The sequence below is a fragment of the Pinus tabuliformis genome, chromosome 9 (genome assembly GCF_031772625.1).
Source record: "Pinus tabuliformis cultivar Carrire ecotype Pingquan chromosome 9, CPIR1, whole genome shotgun sequence".
Taxonomy (NCBI): Eukaryota; Viridiplantae; Streptophyta; class Pinopsida; order Pinales; family Pinaceae; genus Pinus; species Pinus tabuliformis.
The window spans coordinates 576,673,200-576,697,949 of NC_142307.1; the positions used below are offsets into that span (position 1 = coordinate 576,673,200).

Consider the following 24,750-nt stretch of genomic DNA (forward strand, 5'->3'; position numbering starts at 1 on the left):
AATTACAATGTTGCCACACTAGCCCCAATAGTGTAGCATTAAGTCACCACTTTCTCCCCCAAATAAAGATCTTCTCTCCTATGCCAAGCTAGAGAAGCCAAGGTGAAAAGTCCAAGTACCCTCTCTTGAGCTATGAGGGTGTATTTATAACAAATGAGGTGACTCTCCACCTTCTATGTGACTCTTGACCTCCCTCATGACTCTGGAGCTTCTACCATGACTCTTCAAATTCCTATGTGACCTTTGAACTTCTACATGACTTTAGAATTTTTTAATGACATTTCACATTCCAGCTGGGACCATTGGGCTTCCACACATTTATATTTTTTTCTTTTTAAAAATTACATAATTAATCCACATATGATGTGGAAAAATACAATGACACATAAGACTCCTATATTGACACTTGGAGAAATCATGACCTAGAAATGATATCATGGAACTTCATTATGATGTGTGAATGTCAAGATTTCTTCCTTGCTGCCATCTTTGTATCTTCATGATAAATTTTTCAAGTACTTCATCTTCAAACTCCAAGAGGTTGCTTTATATGGAGCCTTCCATGTGAAATTTATATTCAATCTTCTTTTGTGATCCAATGTCCCTTCATCTCTTAGCTTGATGATCTTTTTGTTCCTCCAGCTTCACAAGTTACTTCTTAAATGATCTTCTTGGAATCCTCCTTGAGCATCCTTTCAAGTTAAGGTACTAGCACCTGCAAATGGAATTCACTCATGACAAGATGACATTACTCCCAAAATATACTAATCTAACTTGTTCTTCATGCAACATACTTGATTGAGCTGGTAAAAAGTGGAGGATTGAGGAAGAGGCCTAGGGATTGTGCAATGCATAGAAATAAGAGGGATTGATGAGATTCTAGTCACTATAACTACACAATGCATAGTGGCTGAGGGACAAGAAGGAAATATTGCATAGTTGAGGGAGTTAGAGATACATTGAGGCAGGCTTTCTCATTGTGACTGTGTAGTACACAATTCTGGGAGGACTAAGAGAATTAGTTGCATAGTTGAGCAAATCAAGGACAAATATAGGGGCTAGCTACTGACTGAAAATGCACAGTGTACACTTGAGGCTTGAAAGGGAAAATATTTCATAGCTAGAAAGAGCAGGAGGCAAGGACCAGGCATAGGGATTATGCAATGTGCAGTTCTTGGAGGTAGTGACTGCAAAGTGGATAGTTCCAGGAGGAAAGGATGGCTAACTAGGGCTTGAGACTATGCAATGTGCATTTCAGGAAAGAAAGATGAGGAATGGTTGTTTGGGAAAGTTGTAAAGACATGAAATATTCAAAAATTGACTAGCTATGGTAAGCGAAGAAGAAAGACAAGAGTAGAACTTGACATGAATATTATCACACACTCACAAACAATTAACCACCTAAAAATGGAACACCTAATACCTAGAATCAACATGTGTCCATTGAAACAATGACAAAATGGAACTTACGTCCAAGTGCGACACTTTAGATACACTTTGTGACACAAGTTTTGACTGCAACAAGAAAATGCACAATACTCTGGGAATATTTTTAATGCATATCTCTATGATATATAGAACCCATTAAAGTACAAGAGAAAATGCTAAATATTCCTCTTAAAGATGTTCTATAGGTCCCTTTCACTAGGAGCGACACTTGCAACAGTAAGAAAAAGTGAAAATGACACTTGCAAAAGCTAAAGGAAGTGAAGCTAACACATGTGAAAGCTAAACAAAGAAAAAGTGACACTTGTGAGAGTGAAAGAAAGAAAAAAAATAGTTGCGAAAGTGAAAGCGATACTTATGAGAGAAAAAGCACGCAAAAACAACAGATGAGAAAACTCACTAGGATGATGGCACACTTGCAACTAAGAGTGAGAGAGACTATAAACTAGAATTATGCATTGACTTTCCACATGAATTGCATAATGCACTGTCCCTATCAACCACCCAGGCACTATCGGTAGGGGCTGCGTAGGGCCTATGAGTTTTGCAATGCCCATTACCAAGGACTACACAATCACTATTACTAGTGACTCTGCATGCTCTATTTCCCAAGGTTGTCCAAGCATTTTTCTCAACAATTGTGCAATTCTTGTCTACAAAGGCAAACATTGACTACTGAGTTTGCAAGGAAGAGTTGCACTTGTGAATGAATCAAAAAATAATCACGTGTAAGCAAGTGGTTTCGACTGTTAAAATCTTGGAAGAAGGATCAAACACTTGGAAATGATCAACCAACCATGAAGTGACAATAGACAACCTGAAATGACAGATCATAAGATCACAAGGAGGCTCCAAAATTCAAGCATAGGAAAATTTTTGGAGGGTATTTGTCGCAACGACAACATAATTCTTTCACAATGATTCTAGATAAGGTTCCTAGTGCATTATTTAAGTTGAATGAAAACACTTTATATGAAAATGACCCAAATTCATATGCAAATGTTCTTTTTTCCTAATATTGAATAGCTACGGGAACTTGATAATACCCCAAAAATCCATTTGTGAAGGAATAACATTAATGTCCTATGACTTCATTAATGATTTCAATGACAAATGATGTTAAGAATTGATAAATGATTGTTATCTTATTAAAATGTTTGAAGTCCACAGAAATTATTAATATTTTTGGGGTTTTGTTTCTTTATTTGAATGGTCATTGGCATTTCGCATTCTAATTTTTCGATGGGATATATTATACTTGTAGCTAGGATTCCTTCAATTTCTTTTTACACAAAAAGTTTATTTTTATGCACTATATTATATAGGCTTCTCTTAATCTATTTAATGTCTATAATGAGCTCAACCTTCTTCTCCCACATTTATTTAATAAGAAATTATAATTCTTTATAATTTTGTGTAAAAATATCTTAATATTTTCAAAGAAGGTTGACTATTTTTGTTGTTTACTTTTCTAACCAATAGTCACATATTCAGTCCTTTTTGGGTTGTGTTGATGGTGCTGGACCCACCAACATTCAAGGGGATCTCTCCGAAAAGAAGTCCCAACTAGACCTCAAACCATTTGGAGTAGGAGTCCTAGTAGTGGGTGGTAACGTAATGCCTTGACCACGATAGCGTACATATTTAAGTATGATGAATTTGGGTGGAAGTAATTGTGTGACCTTGCAACAAGTCAAGTGGGATGTATGGGGGTTCTAACACACTAAGGCGAAAAGGAAGTGTGCCCCTTAGAAGCCTGTAATAGTACACAACTTGAAAGGAACACATGTGTAGAATGACGTCATAGGCTAAGATGCAGAATAGTCCACAAGTTAAAGTGACGATTTAATCCAACAACACACATTCAAAAATATTCATATAATTTCATACAAATTAGTTCATAAGAAAATGCGTAAGCTAAAAACATACATTGCTAAAGAAACTAGAATAGTCTGACTACAATAACAACATATGCATGAAAGCATGTTGGCTATGTGACTAGCCCCAATAGTGGAAAATCATAGTGAAGAACACCTGCTCCTCCAAAGAAGTATACTTGCTCTAAGATGTGGGGAAGCCAAGGCTTGTCACAATACTCCCAAGCCTTTTCTAAGCCTAAGCCTATCCAAAATCTTGGCTCCCAAAAGCCTCTTCTATGATTTATGAGGTTTTATTCATAACAAAGGGTGGGGTGACCCTTAACATTCCCCTTTGTGACTCTTTGACTACCCTCATGACTCTTAAACTCCTTTACAAATAACTCATTGCATTACATAGTGACTATTCACATTCCACTACTGACACTTGGAATTTCACTTACAACATATTTACAAATAATAAACATTTTCCATATGTACCCATGTGAGACAAAATAGGCTAGAGGCAACCTAACAAGATAAAACATTATGACTCTGAATTTTGGGAAAAGACCAACTCGGAAACCTCCACTTGATGCTTCTCATTCACGTACTGATGCCAAGCTTGGTGTTGTACAATGATCTCCCAAAACTTCTTGATGGTGTATTTCTGATAGCAGAATATGCCTCCATAACTTCTGGGTATATGGTCTTAGGACTTGTGTCGAACTCATCCTGAAGCATGTGTAGCATAGTAGTGACCATGACAGGACTGCCAATATACTTCTACATGTTTTTTGCACTCAACTCCAAGTCATCCTTGGTTGCCTCTCACCTTAGTTGCTCCATGTACATGTCAATCTCTAGCTGAATGTGGTTCTTATGATTAGCTTCGATGAGGGAACCGATTGATGGGATCCTGTGTGTTCCTACTGTGACATCCAAAATCTTATCTGCACATTGAATATGAAATTTGTATGCTGTTGAAAAATGGGGCGAGTTGCTCATAGTTTTGGATCAACATCCAGACCATTTATTTGTTTAGCTCTACCTATGGCTTCATCATCTTTGACAAGTAAAGTGTGGTCCTTTTGTACCGCATTGTCGACCCTTGCACATGGGCAATGGAAGCATATATGTCCTTGAGAGTTTGAACAAAATTTTTGCTCCACTGCTATAAATTATAAGCCATGCACATGGACAAATGCTTTATGCATGGTGACGAATCTCTCATAGAGCTTCCACATGGTAGTCTGAAGTGTTGATACTTCAACAAGTATCACTTTCCTCATCTCTATCATTGCAGAAATTGCACTCTATTCTTTGTATTGTTTTGCCTCTTTCCTGGCTACCTAGAAGTTATTTTCCATTTGTTCATTCATGCCTAATGGGAACTTAACATTTTATCTCATGGATCCTGCATCACCTAAGGTGGCATTGACAACGACAACTAGATGCTTCCTGACATCTGACACTATCACTCTTTCCTTCATGAATGCAAGTGGCACGTGATAATCCACGAAGTTATTTCTCCATGCATGTACAATCTTCTTCTATAAATACTCACATGATAGATTGTACAAAACCATCACTGGATCATCATCAAGGAGAACAGACCCTCCTTGCTCACTTCGGACTAGTTCTGGCACTGGAGGTGGTGGAGACTAAGAGGTGACCTCGGGTGCTCTCAACATGAGATCAATGTAGTCATCATATGGCTCCTTCCCCAACTTCATTTTTGTCACTTTAATTAGTTGCTCAATCTACTAAGAAAGCTCTCGATCCTACATCTGCTGAACCTCTTCTTCAACTTCTAGTTGTTATGACCCCTCAACATGTATGGGTGTTGTTTGCTCTGTCATCAAGCCTTTTCTTTCTTCTTCCTCCTACTCCTAATTCTCTTCCCTCTCTCTCCTTCTTAGCTCTTGCTCTTTTTTCAACTTATTCTTTGTTTCCTGCAAATTTCATTATGGTTCCTCCAATCTTTTCTTTTCTCTCTTCCTTCACTTTAATCTCTTTAGTTGTTGCTCCCTTTTTTCCTCCATGGCCAAAGCTACTTTCTCCAAGATAGTATATGCTTTCATCTTGTAGCTTTTTTATACCTCTAGGTTCTCATAAATCTTCCTCTTACCGTTGCCCTACGTTGTTGCTGCCTATAGACCATATTTCTAAGTTGTGGCTATATTAACTAGTTCATTGAACTTGGATTCATTGTAACAGTACCTCCAAGGGTCCTCCTCCAGCCAATGACATGTCCCATGGATCTATTGATAGTACACCTTCGCACAATGGTTCTTAAAAATACCATGGGGATCATACAAATTAAATTCATTGGTGTTGAACTCAAACTTCACTTTCTCCTTAGCTTCTAAATCTGCAACCTTCAAGCTCTTAATCTTGTACAATCTAATCTGTAAAGTAAGAGTGAGCCATGGTGCCTTCTTCCTCCTATGAAACCCTGTTGATAACCCTTTGGAGAAGTGACATGAGACCTATTGTAAGACCAGATTTTCTATGGCATACCTTGGTAAAACATCAGTCAACTTCTCGCAACCAAACATCCAGATGAAGGTGCCACTGAGTGAGGCATATGAATCTGCAATGTTAATTATTACCTCCATCACCCCCTGATACATGCAAGGTAGATCTTTCTCAAAGATCGGACTGTAAAACATGATGATAAACTGGTAAGTCAGCCTTGCTATAACCCCTTGGTAGCTGCAATTAGAAAGAAACTTGCAATAAATGTTGACTGAAGTCACTTTTGGTGTCCATGTCCAGCTCATGGTAGGACACTGATGTGGGGCACATATTGCATGAAGTAAGTATGAGGACATGTAGAATCTTGCTTACTCATCCTTCGGTAGATTCCAGGAGTTAGTCACATGGAATTTCAACTGAAGAGCCAATAAATCTGACTAGTTGAATGGCCTTCCATCATTCACCAACTGGTCCAACGCAACCACACAACCTTCACGAAAGGTCTCTATCCTCTCTTGATCATATAATCAGCACGAAAATATGATCAATAAATGATAGGACTTCCTTAGAGACTTTGTTTTGTAAACATGATTAGGTATCGTTTTGAACTTTGAGGGATCTTTCACCCAACGCTTAGCAATATCTCTGGTGTTCAAAAATCTATGGGTGGCATAGAAAATTGTGTCCATGCGGTTCACTAGTTGAAGTGAATGATACATATGTTAATAGTTTCGTGCCCTAAAATTTGCAAGCTCTACCCTGTTGGCATTGTCCAATTTCATAGTCTCTGGATCTGTGTGTGAGACAATCCAACGAATGACGTATGCACATGGGAAGGCAAGGTACTTACATGCAACCTTGTATAAACCTGATTGTTCGATATTGATATAAACATGTCTATCCTCTAAGTATTCCTTGAATTCCTCTGCAAAGGTATCCTTGATTTGCTGCCATGTCAAGTTTATGCGCTTCTTGATGAATAATTGAGTGTCTGCATAAAATGACAAGTTCACTAACACATGCTCAACTACTTCCCCAGTACTACTCTTGACACTATCCTTTGATGCGACTCTCTTGGAGGCCATGTTAATTGTAACTTCTAGAGAGTTTCTCAACAACTGTTGTACCTAGAGACAAAGAGGACACTCATAGCATGCAAATGCTAGGTTAAAACAAAAAGAAACTTCAAGAATAGAGCAAGCAACAAACCGAGCTAATATTGGGAGGGATTGCGCAATCCTGGTTCACAAATATGGCTAGATTCTTGCTGGAACTAAGCATTTCACAGTCCCAATAGTTAGTTGGGAGGTCTTGGTGATTGGAACTGCGCAATGTGCAGTTCAGTCCAGGCATAAGCCAAGAGGGACTTCGCATTACGCAATCTTAGTGGCCAAGACTTGGAACTGGCTCCTAAAATTGTGCAGTGCATAGTTAGAGCCAAGCCTAGGTAGCCTCTGTGCAATTCCATAAGCGAAGGCCAAGGCCTTGAGCTCCAAAAATGCGCAGTGCATGCCAAGAAAATGGTATTCGGGCCAAAGAAGTCCAGATTTACCTGAAGTGAGTGTGATATCGAATAGATCTAAAGGATAATGTCATGATGAATTAATATCTAAGTGAATGATGATGCATGAAAGTGAAATAAGTGTAGGAATCAATCAAACTAAAGGAAAACGAAGCATGTGGAGAGAGTCACCGAAACAATGACTGTTGGTGCAAAAAATGGGTGATTCATGCAACACATGGGAAAAGCAATGCAAAAATTAAAACAACACTTCTACAAGATAAAAAAAAAGTTAAAACACCATTGTTTGTTCAACACAAAGAGTGAAACAACACTCTCACAAGCTAAACAAACGAGATCGACATAAAAAATAGTAAAAGACTAGAAAAACAAGACTTACCCTAAAAAACAATGACAATCACACCGAAGTTTCCTTGATATCCTCACAAATTCCATAGTTCCAAGATCAAATTTTCAAATGAGCTATGACAGTCTTGATCAGATAGATTTGGTATATTTAGGGTTTATGACTCGAAGGCCAAAAATAAAGGAAAAAGTGACACTTGGCGATAGTTCCCAAAATAACTCAAGTGCCTCCTTCGGATTCCTAAAAATAGATCCCTATTTTCTAGGGATTCTTTTTCATTTTTTTTCTTTCTTACTTTTTTGGAAAAGATGACATGCATTTCCCAGAGAGATTGCGCAATTCTGGGAAGGACTAGGAAACTCACTGGCTCATGCACTAAGCAACTTCTGGCGAAGAAGCTTCTATGCAATTTCTTGGCTTTATCTCCAACTAAAATTCCTGTAAATGATATCATAAGCAACATTGAAGTCATTATCAGAAACACAGATCAAAATTTTGCAGAAGAAATAAGATAGGACATTTCCAGAATTCACAGGAATGTGATACCTCCTCCTAGCAACATCTCCAAAGAAGAATCTAAAGCTTTGAAAAACATCAGAAAAAACAAAAACATTATAATTTTAAAAGCAGACAAAGGAAATGCCACAATTATTATGGATAGAGCAGACTATGATAATAAGATGGAAGAACACCTTAACAAGATTGGATGCTATAGATTACTTAACATGGACCCTAGCAACAAAATCCTTTGCTAAGTTATTAACAAAATCAAAAACTCTTCTCTTGATTCAATTATTAAGAACAAGTTAACCCCTAATAACGCCATCATCCCTAGAATATATGGTGTACCTAAAATCCACAAATTTGGAATTCCATTAAGACCCATAGTGAACACTATAGGATCACCCACTTACTGGTTAGCTAAATACCTTGCCAACAAACTTAGACCTTTATCCGGTAACACCCCCTCTTACATCAAATATTCCTCTTCTTTCATAGAATGGATTAAAAACCTAGAAATTAGTGACAATGACCTCCTGGTTAGCTTTGACATCGTTTCTCTCTACACTATTAACTATTAATAGCTCCATGATTTCACACTCTCTCTTCTCAAAATACAATTCACTTTGCCCTAATGATGGACTCACTAAGTTAGTCTGAAACTTTGGTTTCAAAAACTGTTCACAGGTTTTTCCACAAATATTAAAAAATCATTCTTCATGTTATTTTTCCTTTACACTACTTCAAAAATGGTATTCTCTTTATGGCTTGGTCACTTTTGGGACTTATGGCACTGATACAATAATTATTAGTGAATAGGTGTATTAAAAATAAATTTTTAAGTATAAGCATTTTCTCGAATTTCAAAAATAGGGATAAAATATTGACTTAACCAGAATACTTACATATATGGTTATCCATTGCTTCATCAGGCTTCACTAGGTAATAATTCTAGCTCAATGTTTTTAATCAGACATACCCATTCACACCCCCCAACCTGGTCAGTGTGTGATAAGTCTACCCTTCCTAGCAGTTACTCACCATTTCAATGTCCAAGAAATTCCCTTCCTTGGGTGATCAACCTAATAAAGGTATCCCTACATAGTAATATTGAAGAGACTATTAGAGTATTATAGCCAAGGGATTATACCATCTTTATCCATTTTTCATGTATAGGAAATCCCATTCATTGAGTGATATACTCAACCAAGTTCCTCTTACTCTTAGATCCAATGTCACTTTAGTGGCCTTGTTCTTAAGCTCTCTTCTTCTCAACGCTTAACAATTCCAACTAAGGTAGTCATCATATCGCTCAAATGAGGCATTATATGAAATAATTCTAATTCTTTCCCTATGGCACTCTAATTTATAGCCATCATCTATGCTCCCTATATAGATACATCAACTCACTCTTATCACATGCATATGATTCCCATGATATTTATTATAAAAAAAAATAACCAAAAAAATTATTTTCCAAACTTGCTTCATATAGATTCCAATCCTTAGAATGAGGAGACTCTTATCCTAACATTTTCCTCTTTTTAGGTGATAACATTCCCATATTTCATCAATGGCTTACAACGCATGTCATACCCAGGCATTCTACCTATAATCTACATTTTCACTCTCATCCATAATGGCAGTTTCTTTTGGATAAAATCATTTTAATATATCATTTACAATAGTTAATAAATTTGTTTCAAACCATCACATAGTCAGTCATTTAATCATTTTCAAATCCATTAAATGAACTATAAAATTCGTTACATATCGTGTTGTATCCATTTTAGAAAGACCATGGCACTCGAAATTTTCATGCCAATAGTTCATATTAGCTCTAGGTTAAGAGTCTCATTATCACTCTCTCCTTTACATATAGGATTCAAGATTTTCCAATTCAAGTACTAATTCAGAGCCTATTAACACAAAACAACATGACCACTCATCATGGGCACAACAAAAAAAGGATCCCTTCACTAAGCCAAGAATCCCTTGGTGCTTCCCTTCGTCTAATGCTTTATTCTCCCTAATCAGACCAACATTTCATACTTTCCTTTAGACACCTAATCATGTTGAATGCTTCTTCAGTGAACTCCCTAGTTAAACAAGATTAAATCATAATCCCACCTAAGTTGTAGTGACTTAATGGGTTCTCAACCATCCCCTTGTTAGAGTAACACTCACAGCCTTTTGAGTGGATTAGATTTCATTCTCATGGGATTCATACTTTCATAAGCCCACATTCTTCATTTCATAATCCACCACTATTTTATTTAACTGGTAACTGTGATAGTCACCTATATTATTATTGTCGATTAAGATAGGTCATAAAGATTTCTAAGTTTTTATTTTTTAAAAATATTATTTCCATTGGTAGCTCTATGACTTAACTATACCCTTATTCACCATTCATAACTCATGTGAATTTATCCATATCATTAAAGGTACAAATTAATACTAATGGAATGCTTACCCATTCCTTGAAATTACCTATTGTTGCAACATGGCTAATTTCCATACTTTCATGGATACCATTATTATGGATGTTTAATTGTTGATTTTCTTAAGGGTGTCCATATGGCTCTTTATCTAGAATTGCATCACCTTGTCATTATCATTATGATTATTTCAATTGATGAAGGTACTTTCTGGATTTTTATCCAACTTCAAACTGGTGGTCCTTTTGTGTCAAATCCAAAGAATATTTTACATATTTCTTGATACACAAGACATTCAGACACCAACTATTAGTCAAGTTAGTTCCACATATGTGCTTTAGCAATTCTAATTAGAAACCAATTTAATATATTGACATCTACAATCATTCATTAATGATTTATCATATATTACTGACAAATAGAAAATCTGAAGCTAAAGGTACTTTGCCATTCAAACTCTTTTAGAAGAAAGGTATAGAAACCAAATTTCTTCTTATAACACCCTAGGGGTCCCTCCCACATACACTCTTATGCATGCAAGTTGTTTCAATCATGGGTATACCAATACCATTACCCTTTTGATATCAATTATGTAAGTATTCATAGGCTTTTATTGTTTTACATTCCAATAGTTGTTTAGTAAAATATCAATAGGGAGAAAGTCAAGCATCCTCCATTTTTAATTTCATTGCATATCTCCAATTCATAGAATTCTACACTATCCCTTGAGAACTTACTTTCAACCACTCATTCCAACTCCTCTTGGATTCAACCCATCATTTTATCTATGATGTTCAACTTTCGTCAATTTTTTTCCAAAGTCATAGATTTCTAATAGTCAATTCACATGTGACCATATCAAAATGCACCATTCCTTAATTGTAATGTCCAATAGCCATGGTATAATCTTAGTTTCACAAGTTAGTACCAACTCTAACAATTTGCGCTACTTACCAATCCATTTTAGATGCATAATTATAGACACACATTTATATTTTGAATTCAAACATGGATTCAAACAATATCTTAATCACACACTTCAACATTCTTGTGAATTACTTTCACCTTTCTCATTATTCAAACACATTCATGAAATGTGAAAAAAAGTACCTTATGAGAACTTACAACCATTTAATGATATGTCTCATAGGAAAAACACATTGTCCCATTTCATTTAATAGTAGTTGGAAAGGAATCATTTATTCCCAGTAACATCAAATGGTTGAGTGACCATTAACACTATGATGAGAATTGTTAATGCCAACTCTTGTTTTATTTTCCATACATGCATTCATATCATTGCTACTATTATTTATTTACTAGGGAAATTCTTACTTGATTTCCTCTCAATATTTTGAGCATACTAAAACATATTTTCTTGGTTGTTAGTATTAATTGGATGCTACCTAATCAATTGGTGTCTTAGGGAGGGCTCTTACACTCCTCTTCACCAAACTCTTGATTAACAATTGGTTATCCCTAGCCTTTTCCCAACAAGACTCTATGTAGAATTCTAATCAACTTCTTTGGCCATACCATCAACCTATTTATGGTTACATGTTTATTAATTCATGGTTATTCATGATAATCATCTTATGACAATAGACTACTTGAGTCGACAAGCATATCACACATATTTTCCACCATTATTTACATGCACCATGACATAAATGCATGCTTTTAACATCTCACTATCATTATGGTTCTGAGTGCATATATAATCTAGCAATTCAATAGTGTGCCATCTCATCATGTCTATGCTTTTATTTATCATCATATTACAACAATTTCATAATTTAATAAAGCATAAAATTACCAAGAGATAAGTTGAGAGATTCCCCCTCATAATCGTGGTTGTATCTCTTAGCCATATGCTTCTATGTTTATCACTTAATGATTTGTTCAAGAGATGTCTAGGAAATATCTCACTATGTCCTCTTTCAGAACCTTGGAAACTAGTATTCTAATTATTTCTTATTTCATTGCATATTCAACAGTCCTACCAAAATCTCTTAATAGATATTTGTTACTCTTGTGCCAAAGCCATTATGTACATATCACATTTTTTTTTATACAACCATTATGTTGTAGCCAATGGTCCTAGTTCCATGTTGTACACCCTTACTGTTATAATCCTTGCTATAAATCCTCTACTTTATTGCTCTAGAAAACATTCCCTTTTATACTATCTTCTTGGCCCATCCAATTATAGTGTTGAATTGTTGCTTTGACCACTTTGTAGTGGAGTAGTAGTAGATACCACTAGGTAGTACACTAATACCCCTATAAGCCACATTGATACCGCTCTGTAGTAGAGTAGTATCTTTTGTGATCTGGCCCTAGTGTTTGAACCATAGCTCTTATACCACTTTGTATTAGAGCTCAAATTTCATTTATGTGGTCTATCTCTAACCTATTCAGGTCTACTGTTTGAACAATATCTTTGATATATCTCTATAATAAACCCCATACCATAATGTCATATTGGGGCTATAAGGCATAATTAACCCTAAAATTCAAGTTTCATTATGAATATTGGGTTATAAAAAATTCATCTTTCCTCCATCACCTCAAATAATATTTCTAATAGTTCCATCATCTTCTACGTGTTGAAAGATTTCCATCGATACAAATTTCATCTCATTTTGAGCTATGGGTAAAAACTTATGCCCATTTAAATATTTACCCCTTAAGGGCCACATTAACATTTGTACAAGCCATGTGGCTAATAAATGGCATTCCTTGGCCATTCTTAGATACCACATTGGTTCATTTCCTCATCTTTCTTATCATATTGCAGCTCTACCATATTGTTGTTTTACATAATATGTTCCTTGTCCAAATCCCTAGGGTTTTGGTATTCCAATAAGATAACAAATTTGAAACATGTATATGTTGATAGACTGATATGAGTGTAAACCGATAACATGCAAATATATTGATATGGGTCTAAACCCTTAATATGAAAATTTACTAATATAAAACTTAACATGCCACCTCATTGTTCAACATTCGATCACCACCTGACATATGGAAGATGTTGATCTGTGCCCTGTAATGTGGAAAATTATGATTTCTTCCATACCATGTGGCACTACTGATGTGTGCCACATGTTACACATATTTTCCTAGCTATTAGGCCCAAAACTCCAAATCCAAGTGATGCATTTCTTCCACCTATGACTTCCACTTCATCATTTTTAACATCATTGTGACATCATTCTTTAGAAGTATAGATGCTTCAATCTCTAGTGTTATTTGTTGACATGCCTGATAATTAATAATTTTTCATTCAGTGAAGTCCATTATATTGAAGTTTTATCATACCAGAGTTCCACCAAACATCAATTCTTCCTTTCTCTTGATGCATTGATCATCAATGTAAAGGATTCATTGACCCTCTCATGGTGTTAGGTAATACATAGTTATCTTTCGAATACCATCAAATACACTAGTTCAAATACAACTGCACAAAGTGTTAAAACCTCCCATGGAAAAATATTTGAGTAATCCCCCATTTGAGTAATGTGACTTGGTGCTAAGACTGAGGCATCCAAACACAAAAGTCTCATAGAATGTTGTGTAAAGGATTCTATCCCCATATTTATCTTTATCAAAAAATAAGAATCAACCCAAAATTTCCTCTATCCTATATTAGGGACTTCACAATTGATTATTAGCCCAAACTAGTGCACATTATGGTTTTTTTAAATCTTTACAGAGTCTGCAAAAGCTCTAAGGCCTTTAGGGAGCTCTTTGATATTTTCCATAAGATGTTTTGAGAATACTTCTTCTACCCTTTTGACAACACGACTTATGTTCATGCAAGTGACTTCCACATCATTCACAAGATCCTCTAATTACTCCATTTTAGCTAGAGATTTTCCAATCTAACTAATGTAAGACAACGGAAGCTAGTCATGGCTAGGACTATAAGTCCTTCAATCACATGCTTAATGTGTCATTTTCTTCCTATCCATAACATAAAGGGTATGAAGCATAAGTATGTTAAATATTGATTATGGGTCATATGAGTATTATACATCCATTTTAGCCTGATCTACGACTTCACATCGTAAATATACATTATATAGACCATACCTCCTACTAAGAAAACAAGCACACAAAAATACATTTTAGAAATGATCATTTATTTCTTATTAACATGGTTCACATTACAAATATGAAGTCCATGAGGGTACTTATATGATTAATATCCTATGTTTTTTGCAACTTATGAAATGTGACCCATATTTCACCAAACTATAGGCTCTACTTCACTCCAAGATTTATTTTAGTCAACCACCCTCAACCATACGAATAAGTCATGAAGGATTTTCTACTCAATATTATAGGGTGGATCCATGAAGTCCATTCTCCTTCATAATATTAACTCATTAGTTCCTTTAATATGACTATCACCAAGCCCATATTTTTTCCTAGTTTCTATGGGTGGTTTCACATTTTTTCTACACAACAAGAAACATCTCCCTTGCTACTAGTGGTGTAAGCATGAAGGCCACTCTCCTTCTATCATGTTCAAGAAACATGAATGCTACCTCTCAAGAACTGAACCTAGGATCATCACACAACAAAGTATTCCCATTGAAGGAATGCGTAGCATAAGAAAACCCCTTCACCACTTCCTAGAATACCTTGATGATTCTCCTTATCTTCATTTCTTTGCACACACAATACAACCAAACAATTGATTTTCTCTTGGTCTAATTGACTCAGTTTTATGGATCCCTCTCTAGTTTCCACTGCTAACATATTTTAAGCATGGACTCCCTCATAGGCTTTCCATGACCTAAAGGATTTTTTTGTCTCCCTTTCTTCAGGTCACTCTTCCACAAGTCCTATAGTTTAGTATTCAAACGCTGAACTACTATTTGTGGGTTCAAAAGTTGTTATTTCTCTATAGAATGTGATGGTTCATCATTCACACACAATGTATCTCTAGTGAACATTTTCCCTTCTTTTTTCATGGCCATTTTCTTTGCATGAGAGCACCAAGGTCCCTCCTTAGACTGTGGAGTCAAACACGACCTGCTACATGGTACACAACCCATGCTTGGGGTAGCATGCTACCTCCTTCCCTATCCTTTTCATAACTTTGTTGGATGTTAAGTAGTTGAAATAAAACATAATGGGTTATAACTAAAATTTGAAGAAGGATAGGAAAGTTAGTTATCCTCCTTTTTTTGGCTACCCTCCTCCTCATGAATTCTCATGGTCTGTATCAGATCAAACCTTCATTGATTCATTATCTAGTGTTTAAATTATAATTACAATTATTTTGAGTATTTTTCCCATTTACATTTAGGTGTGCTTAAAAGGACCAATAACCTAATTAATTACAATTAGAATTTCAATGGGGTTAAGTGTTGGGGATGTTAGAAAGTCGATGAGGTTATAGAGAGAGAGGCTTAATTCAACTAAGTCTTAGGTAGCCCCCAAACCTTATTAGGGCCTTGAGTCTGATACCCAGCAATAAAAAAATTGTGAGGAAACTATCATCTTTCATAGGAGCCAAATATACTCTCTAGAGGCAACATGTTGTGCTTTAATTCATTATTCATGGCTCTAGATGCATAGAAACAAAGGGAGCTAGTTTTTAATCAAATATAGGGTCCTAAGCATTGATGTGAATAGGGTCTAAGTAGGGACTAGAGTGAAAGGGTAGAGGGGATCAACTTTTGAGGGGATGGTGGGGCATGGGGGGCTGGTGTGACAGGGAAAATGGGGAACAGGTGGGAAGATATGAATGGTGGAGGGTTAGGGAAGGTGCAATGGTAGGCATGAATGAAAGGAGGATAAGTCAAGGAGGAGGCATAGGTTAGAGAGAGACATAAAAGAGGACATAGCTGAGACTAGGGGAAAATGGCATGAGGGGATGGGATGAGAGGGGAAAAAGGGGAGGTGGTGGTACAAATTTAAGGCTTGAAAATGGGGAGGTGGTGATATAAGGTGAAGGCTAGATAAAATATAGGAGGGAGGAGCAAAGGGGTAGGGCATATAAAACTAAAGAGGGAGGAGGTGAGGGAGGAAAAGAGGGGAAGGGGGATGTAGTGGGATAAGGAGGTGAGAAGAGGTGAAGCAATGATCTATAAGATATGGGGAATGGTTGTAGAGAAAGGAAAGAGGGAAAACTTATCATAGATTTTGGATTGGAGGCTATAAGAGAAGGAACATGCATGTGCATTGTACGTAGAGGATGTGGGGGGAGAAAAAAGGGAGATAGGTGAGACTAGGGGAGGTGGGCATGAATGGTTTTGGTAAGAGGGGAAAAGGAGGAGGAGGTGAGAAAATGGTAAGGGTATATAGTTAGGAGAGGGGAGTAGTGAGCATGAACAATAGGAGGAAGGGGTTAAGGGGGAGGGTAAATATGGATAAAGGAGATGCTAGAGGAGATAGGAGGAAAATGTGACTTAGAAGAAAAGGGAAAATGTAGTGGAATAAGGGAGAGTGGAGATGAGGGGTAGAGGGGATGGAGTTCTTAAATGGTTTGGGATTGGAGGAGAGTGGAGATGAAGGTTAATGGATATGGATGGGAAAGGATTGAGGGGAATAGAGAGTGGTATATAGGTGAAACAAGGAGAGGCGGGCATGAGTTGGTGCTATAAGAGAGTAAAAGGGTGGATGGGTAGGGAAGGGAGATAAGTGACACCACTAAATAGATAGGACAAGAGTGGGACATATGCTAGACTAAGAGAGTTGGGAATGTGGGTTGGGGTGAAACAGTCAAATGGGAAGGAGATGAGAAGAGGCTGATCATTCTATAATTTCCTCATGTCCCACATTAATGGCCATTACCAAAAACTTATACTCTAACACCAATTTTGAAGTATGCATTACCAAACAAAGTGAAAATTTTTGATTCCCATTAAAAGAAATGCATGCATGAAGCATGAAAGAAATTCTTATGCAACTAACTAAAAAATTTAACTCATAGATGCACATTATTTAAGCTTACACATCATTCATGAATTCACCAAATATAGAGTAAAAGAATAGCATAAAATCATAAGAATTATACATGGCATTAAGTTTGTACATAAAAAATTAATCATAACACTTACATGATGTGGGAATTGTTTCAAGCTAGTTACATACAAGGGTTCTTCCTCCCAAACATAGGCTTTTTATTCCATTTCTCTAAATAACAAGGCACCATTGAGTTGGGTCTATGATTCCACAATGAGGACTTGATATTTTGGCTATCCATTATCCACAATAAGCAACATAATGTCCAAATTTTTTACTCAAACAAAAATTCCAATCCATAAATTGTTGTTCCCTACAACTTACACATCCTAAGCAATGGGATTCTCTTCTTTCCCATGTGGTCCCTTAGAATATCACACCCCCCCTTTGCAGATATGGTGTATGGTCAACTAGAAAATATATTAGTTGGGGACTCCAAGAATTTAGAGTTTCCATATAAGTGCTCACAATAGCCTTCTCAATCGTTTTGAGTAATTTCATCAACAATAAATTAATTTACAAGAAAAAAATATTATTCTCAACCTATACTCATCCAAATATAGCTACTTTTTCCATTCCTTGGATATCTAGTTCTCTTTATTAGCACGAACCTCTCCTCATGCTCTCCTCTCCAAGATGAAAAAACTATCCCTTTTTCCTACTGAAACTTTCTTTTCTTTCATTCATTCTTTGACTCTCACATTTCCCAAAATGTGGCTACACTTAGCCCATTTTATCATAAATTGGTAGTATGTATTATCTCACCAACCCCCAACATGTACTAAAAAACTATTTTGATAACTCAAAGTAGGTAAACATTAATAAAAATGTCTTGGATTATTAGGAATGTGTAAGTATCCCCATGGGCCCCACTTTATACCCTTGTCTTATTGGATCATAGCCCCCCAATATAAATATCCATCTTGTACCATAACCAATGATTTGTGTTTATAAATAATTTCAATGTACAATTTACTTGCCAAGTTTGGGCCTCAACCATATCAATCAAGACATGCCCTCCAACCCATAGCAAACTATCTCACCAACCTAAATGAAATTTGCACAATAGTAATACAATTTATGGGAATTAAAATAGGGACGTTATAGTTTCCAAGGCCTTGGGACATATCCTTTGTCAAAACCACCTACTAGTGTAGTAACATCAATAATAATAGGGTAATGATACTTTCAAGAGGTGATGTGCGGTTGTTTGAGATATCTGTATTGGCCCTAGATGGGTAGAAGCTTCCTTTAGTGCCTAGCATTCATGTTTCCACCCACAACCATGTATAAGGCATGAAGACCCATACCTAATGCTAAAAATGGTTATAAATACCTATATACCCAATTAAAGGAAAATAATTCCCCTAATAAGTCACTTGTGGGGAGGAGCTGAGGGAGGGAAAGAGGGAGGTGAGATGTAATTGACTAAGGAGTTGAGAAGAGGTAAAGGATTGATGGGTAAGGGAAGCGGATTGGTGGGAATGGAGGAAACGAGGGAAAATATGTAGAAGGGTGAGGATAGGAGGTGATAACAAAATAAATGTGAATGGGAATGAGATGCAAAGCATGATGGGGGAGAAGAGAGGTGGATAGGTGAGACTAGGCTACGACGACATCATGAGGTGCAGTGAGAGGGGAAAAGGCGAAGGAGATGAAAAAAAGTGAAGGATAGATGGGTAGGGGAGGGAGGGGGTGGTGTGGATGAAGGAAGGAGGGATGATCCAATGGGAAGGGAGAGATAGGATGAATGGGAAGTTGGACGGGAGGTGAGCAGGTAAGGGTAAGGAAGAGGGGAATGGAAAATGTTGTGTCTTAGGAGAAGGTGTAGGTAGGGGTAGAAGGATAAGTTATGTTGAAGGGATCGGTAGAGGAGGTGAACGAAGAGAGAAAGTGGATGGACATGAGTGGAAAAGTTGGGAGAGGTAAGAAGAAGGTGTATATGTGAGACAAAGAGATGTGGGCACAAGGGGGCCGCGAGTGCCTAAGAGGAGAATGAGGAGAAAGTGAGAAGAGGAAAAACATGGATGGGTATGGGAAGAATATAGGTGACACTAGAAGATAGTTGGGACAATGTGTTTTCTATAATGCTATAATTTTTTCATAAGGAAATTCAATAATTAATGTACTAAACACTTCCACTAACAAAAACATATGCATTATATTTTTCATGAAAATAGCATACTTGTATTAGAAAAAAACAAATTCTATAAATAAAAATTACATATTTAGAAATTTACCTCAATCTCCTATATGCAATATTTCTACAAGATATTCAAATCCTTTGTAAAGTACCTTGAATAATCCTTCCAATTAATATATTGTTGTTTTTCCATGTTTTCATTTCAACTGACCCATCATGACAAACCATGATTAACTTGCACACAACCTTATGTATTATTGACTTAGTTTTGTGTAATGGAAATATTTAGTGTAGGATTTTTAGGCTTTAAATCTATAAAGATGTTATGTATACCTACTATCTCGTTTCACTAAAGGCACTTCTAAAATTCATTATGGTCGAGATGTGTCATATAGGTAACACTTGAGTCCTTCTATGTTAGCTTCAAAAAGAGAACATTTAAAAATAAAATTATAAGTATCTCTATATTTACGAAAGAGAGAGATATTTGACATGTATACACATTATTATCAAGTCCATTTTAAACCCAAATCCATAGGAAATTCAAATTTATTAAGGTGTAAATTTTTTTATCATTAATTTTATGCCATGTATTAATTCCTTCATATTAAAAGTTAAAAAAAAAATCCACCTTAGGAAATTTGATCCATCTTTGGTGCTTCATAGATATAGACTTAAGATAGATCTATGTTAGTTTAGTTTTTTAAATATAGTCATGGACATATGTACACACACTAATTTATGATTTTATTGTTATTATTGTCCTAGACATGTGACAACATCTCCTACATACTATGTTGTAGATCATCTCGCTACTCTCTATGCAATGGACTATGAACACATCCTACATACTTCCATTTTTTTAAGTTTATTGTCAACGAGTAAAAAAAACATTTTTCTAATATAATGGTTAAGAAAAATCATTAATAACTTATGAGCATAAATAAGTCTTTATGAATTTTCTTGTCATAAACTAAGCACACATTTTGTCTTATGTTTTTATAAGAAATGTATGATTAAAAAAAAACTTTTTTATTATTATTATAATGTAATAAAATCAACCATTTTTTTTATTTCTAATTTTAATCCCAAAATATAAATGTAAATTTACTCTTGATGTATTTTTTAGTTTAAAGTTTATTTGTATTTCTTAAAGTATTTTATTATTATTTCTTAAATATAACAAAAGTCTTATGACAACATCTCTACCATCATGGAGTCCGTTTAAAGGCTATTACAAAACTAGATGAAGAGAGAAAAAAATGAAATCCACGCATAACTAGTACAACTTTACAAATTAAATGGCTAGTAAATACTAATAGCAATCAATACATGATAAACATCAAAATACGTATTTCATGAGAGATCCCACATTGTTATAATTAGAAAAATCATACAAATCAACTAAACTATAAATTTATTTTCTGCCAAAGTAGATCCATCTTAACTCAAAATCTACCAAAAACCGAGAGGGATCAAATCTCTAAAGATGCATACCTCTTGTTTAATGCAAAGTTTTGAAAGTTTTGTTCATCTCATAGATTGGTAGATCCTTACTTAAATAGATCAATCTTGGTTTTTAATAATATTATGTATATTATATAAATTTCACATCTCTATAGATAAAAATAATCTTATTTTTTATTTTGTTAAAACCTTGATATATCTCAAAAGTAACTATAAACCTTTTACTTTTAGATTTAGTTAAAAAATATTATAAAATAAAATTATAAAATATTATAAAATATTTTGATTATAAAATGAGTTATGGTTTTTGAGCATATGGTATTGATAAACCATGATATTTATGGTATTGTAACAAAACTTATTTACAAGTTAGTTGTAAACATGGTAAAATGGAGTGAATGTCCATGATTAAAAATATTGTTATATGGTATGTTTATTGTAACTATTAAATTTTTATATACTTATTAATTAAATTTAAATATAGTTTATATATATATATATATATATATATATATATATATATATAAGCTTTTATCTATTTTTTTAATCATTTTTTATCTATTTTTTTTTTATTAATAAAAACCAATTTATAATATAACAAATTGAATTTTATTATTTTCAACTTTTTATTATTACTTTAAATCAAGATGTAAATATTAATAATATATAAAAACAACATCTAAAAACTTTATATTATTTTTAATCTTCCGTGAAATATAACCTCTGAATTTAGTCAAGAATAAAATAACACTATTTATTTCTCAATAAAATATGGCGTTTAAATTCTACATAAATATATTTGCACTAGTTTTAAAAAATATTAATTGATTGTAAAGTATAAACCCTTTACATGTGAACACAAATAAATTATACTTTATAATCCTGAAAGATTAATACTAAAAGATCAATGATCTTCATAAATATAATTGAATATATCAAAATTGTTAAGCGGTACGATTTAAATAATATGAATTTATTATTTAAATTTTTATTTTTTTACAAGATGGTGATTTTTCCTCTCACCGACAACCTTATAACTTTCCATGATATTTCTGTGAACAACAAGAATCTTTATATTTTCCTTGTCAATTGGACGGTGTGGAGGGTTGCGAAGCTTTCTCATTAACTACATAATAAACGCTAATACGAGGCACAGCAAAAACAGGAGACCTCTGAGATTAAATTACAGGTTGCTGGCATCCACCTATTACTGCAGTACTCATTCCTCTGTAAGCAGTTACCGCTGCTTGAATATCCCAAGCTTCCCAAGCGCTCAAATTGATCTATGGTCTTTCTCTTCTTATCGTTCGCGAATGAGCGAATTCGCTGTTTCCTCTTCTTGGGATTCACCCGCCCTCTCACCGTTACCTTCTTCTGTGCCACATCTACCACATAGTTATGCAAATCTGCCCATCATACCACATGCCAACACAGATCAGAGTTCAGAATTAGAATTACAAAAAATAATGAGCAGCAAACTCACAAAAAACATATTCATTAATGGAGGACTCAATATACAGTTATTCATCACACCACAAGGCAACACAGATCAGAATTCAGAATTAGAATTACAAAAAATAATGAGCAGCAAATCAGAAAAAGTATATTCATTAATGGAGGACTCAATATACAATTATTCATTAATGGAATACTAAATATACAGCGACCAGTAAAGATAATTTCTGTGATTAGAACTGATTTGAAGTTTATTTTTTGAATCCATCACATTGAGGAGATTATATTGGTGTGAGTTTTTAACCATCAAATGTAATTCATCAATTCATTTTCTGGACAAATGGATCAACCATATGGTTCTAAACATCTACAATTAACAAACAATAAAATGAAATGAAAAAACAATAAAAATGAAATGAAAAAACAATAAAATGCGATTATTTTTGAGACAAATAAAAAAATCATGATTTCAAACCTAAACCATTGTCGAACCATAAAGTGTGATTCATCTTTGAGACAAACTGATGAACCCCATTTATAAAGTGTGATTCATCTTTGAGGAAAACTGATAAACCACATGTAACATCTACCATCATAATCTCAATGTGATAGATCCCTAAGATCAATTTCAAAGCAGAGATAATATTCAGGCATACCCAAATGATAGATCCCGAAGATGAATTTCAAAGCAGAGATAATATTCAGGCATACCCAAATGATAGATCCCGAAGATGAATTTCAAAGTACAGACAATATTCAGGCATACCCAAATGATAGATCCCGAAGATGAATTTCAAAGCAGAGATAATATTCAGGCATACCGAAATGAGGAACCTAAAAAATAATAATTGGTGAACCGTTTCATGCCAATGGCTAGATTTCTGTAATGTGGTGTAACAATTAACCTACCGTCCATTTCGGAGAGCACTTTGGAAACTCTGTCGCGGCACTCTAGGCAGCGCATATTAGCATTCAGAACAATCACCTGAACCTGCAATATTGTTATTAATATCATATAATTCAATTCATACACACAGAGATACTGAGAAATAAGGAATAATGAACGCATTAATGGAGGAGATGGGGAAATTACTCCGGGCATTGTTAAGGCCTCGGCAGAGCGCAGCAGCTGAGTTGTTGGAGCCATGATTTGTGTACCTTGACTTGTAATGAAGAGCGTTTGCAGCCACTGTTCTTGAATTCATATCGTCCGCCTCTCCTCCTCAGAAAGTATCATGAGTGTTAATTATGCATATTCAAAGATTAGAGGATGAGAGGACTATAGATCTGTCGACACGTTGTGTTTGGAAGCGCGTTGGAATTGGCGCGGATAAGGTGCACTCGTCCCGCCCTATTTTTCTATAACAAATTTGACAGTGCCCATGGAGGAATTTGTCGGTGAAAATGGTGTTAAATCTAAAGAGGAATTTGTTTGTGAAAATGGTTTTAAACCTAAAGAGAAGCTGAAGATTAGTGTGGGTCTGAAGATTCTCTGACAGGTCTCCATTGGATACCATATGGAATAGTGTTGCACGAAGGTGGATCGGTCGGACTCGCGGAGTAATTTAGTGCTGTGAGGTCACGATACGGTTTTGACGTGTCTTGGCAAAATCCAGGGTTATCTGTCACTTCTGGATGTACCCTTCCCTCTTATTTCAGTGTAATATTTGTCACTTTTTGATGCACTTGTAGGTGTGTTGGTTGGACAATGGCGCATCTGCATGAATGTCCAGGTTTCTTAGTTGGCGTATCTTTATCTGTATTCAACGTCCCTGTTTTGGCCGCGGTATGTTGTTTGTCATTACCTATAAAGTAGAATCGGTGAATTTCCATCCAAGCCATTATTGTGGCCAGAGGTTCTTACAGCAATCAGTAAGCTTTGAGGAAGTAAACTAACCAATATCACCAAAAAAGTTGTATGATGTACGCGAATTATGACTTCTACTTTAATCGGGGTAGTGGGCGTAGATGATTAAAGTTTTAAATGGGGGCATTGGGAGAAATGATTATCATTTACATTAAGCAGAGCTTCCATTCTACGTAGAGGGACATTTTTCTGGATATATGCAAAAATATAATCTTATACGGGCAGTATTATGATTATG

At 35.3% G+C, this 24,750-nt stretch overlaps 1 protein-coding gene across 1 annotated transcript; it reads right to left on the minus strand.

The window, feature by feature from the left end:
* Positions 1 to 22,142: 22,142 nt before the first annotated feature.
* LOC149149866 (uncharacterized) lies at positions 22,143 to 24,053 on the minus strand. The gene is made up of 3 exons (XM_089440975.1): positions 23,739 to 24,053; positions 23,555 to 23,636; positions 22,143 to 22,596 (listed from the first exon to the last, which is right to left on the minus strand). Exons 1-3 carry the CDS (start codon positions 23,790 to 23,792, stop codon positions 22,331 to 22,333), a joined length of 402 nt encoding a protein of 133 aa, XP_089297101.1. The 5' UTR covers positions 23,793 to 24,053; the 3' UTR covers positions 22,143 to 22,330.
* Between the last annotated feature and the right edge of the window lie 697 nt (positions 24,054 to 24,750).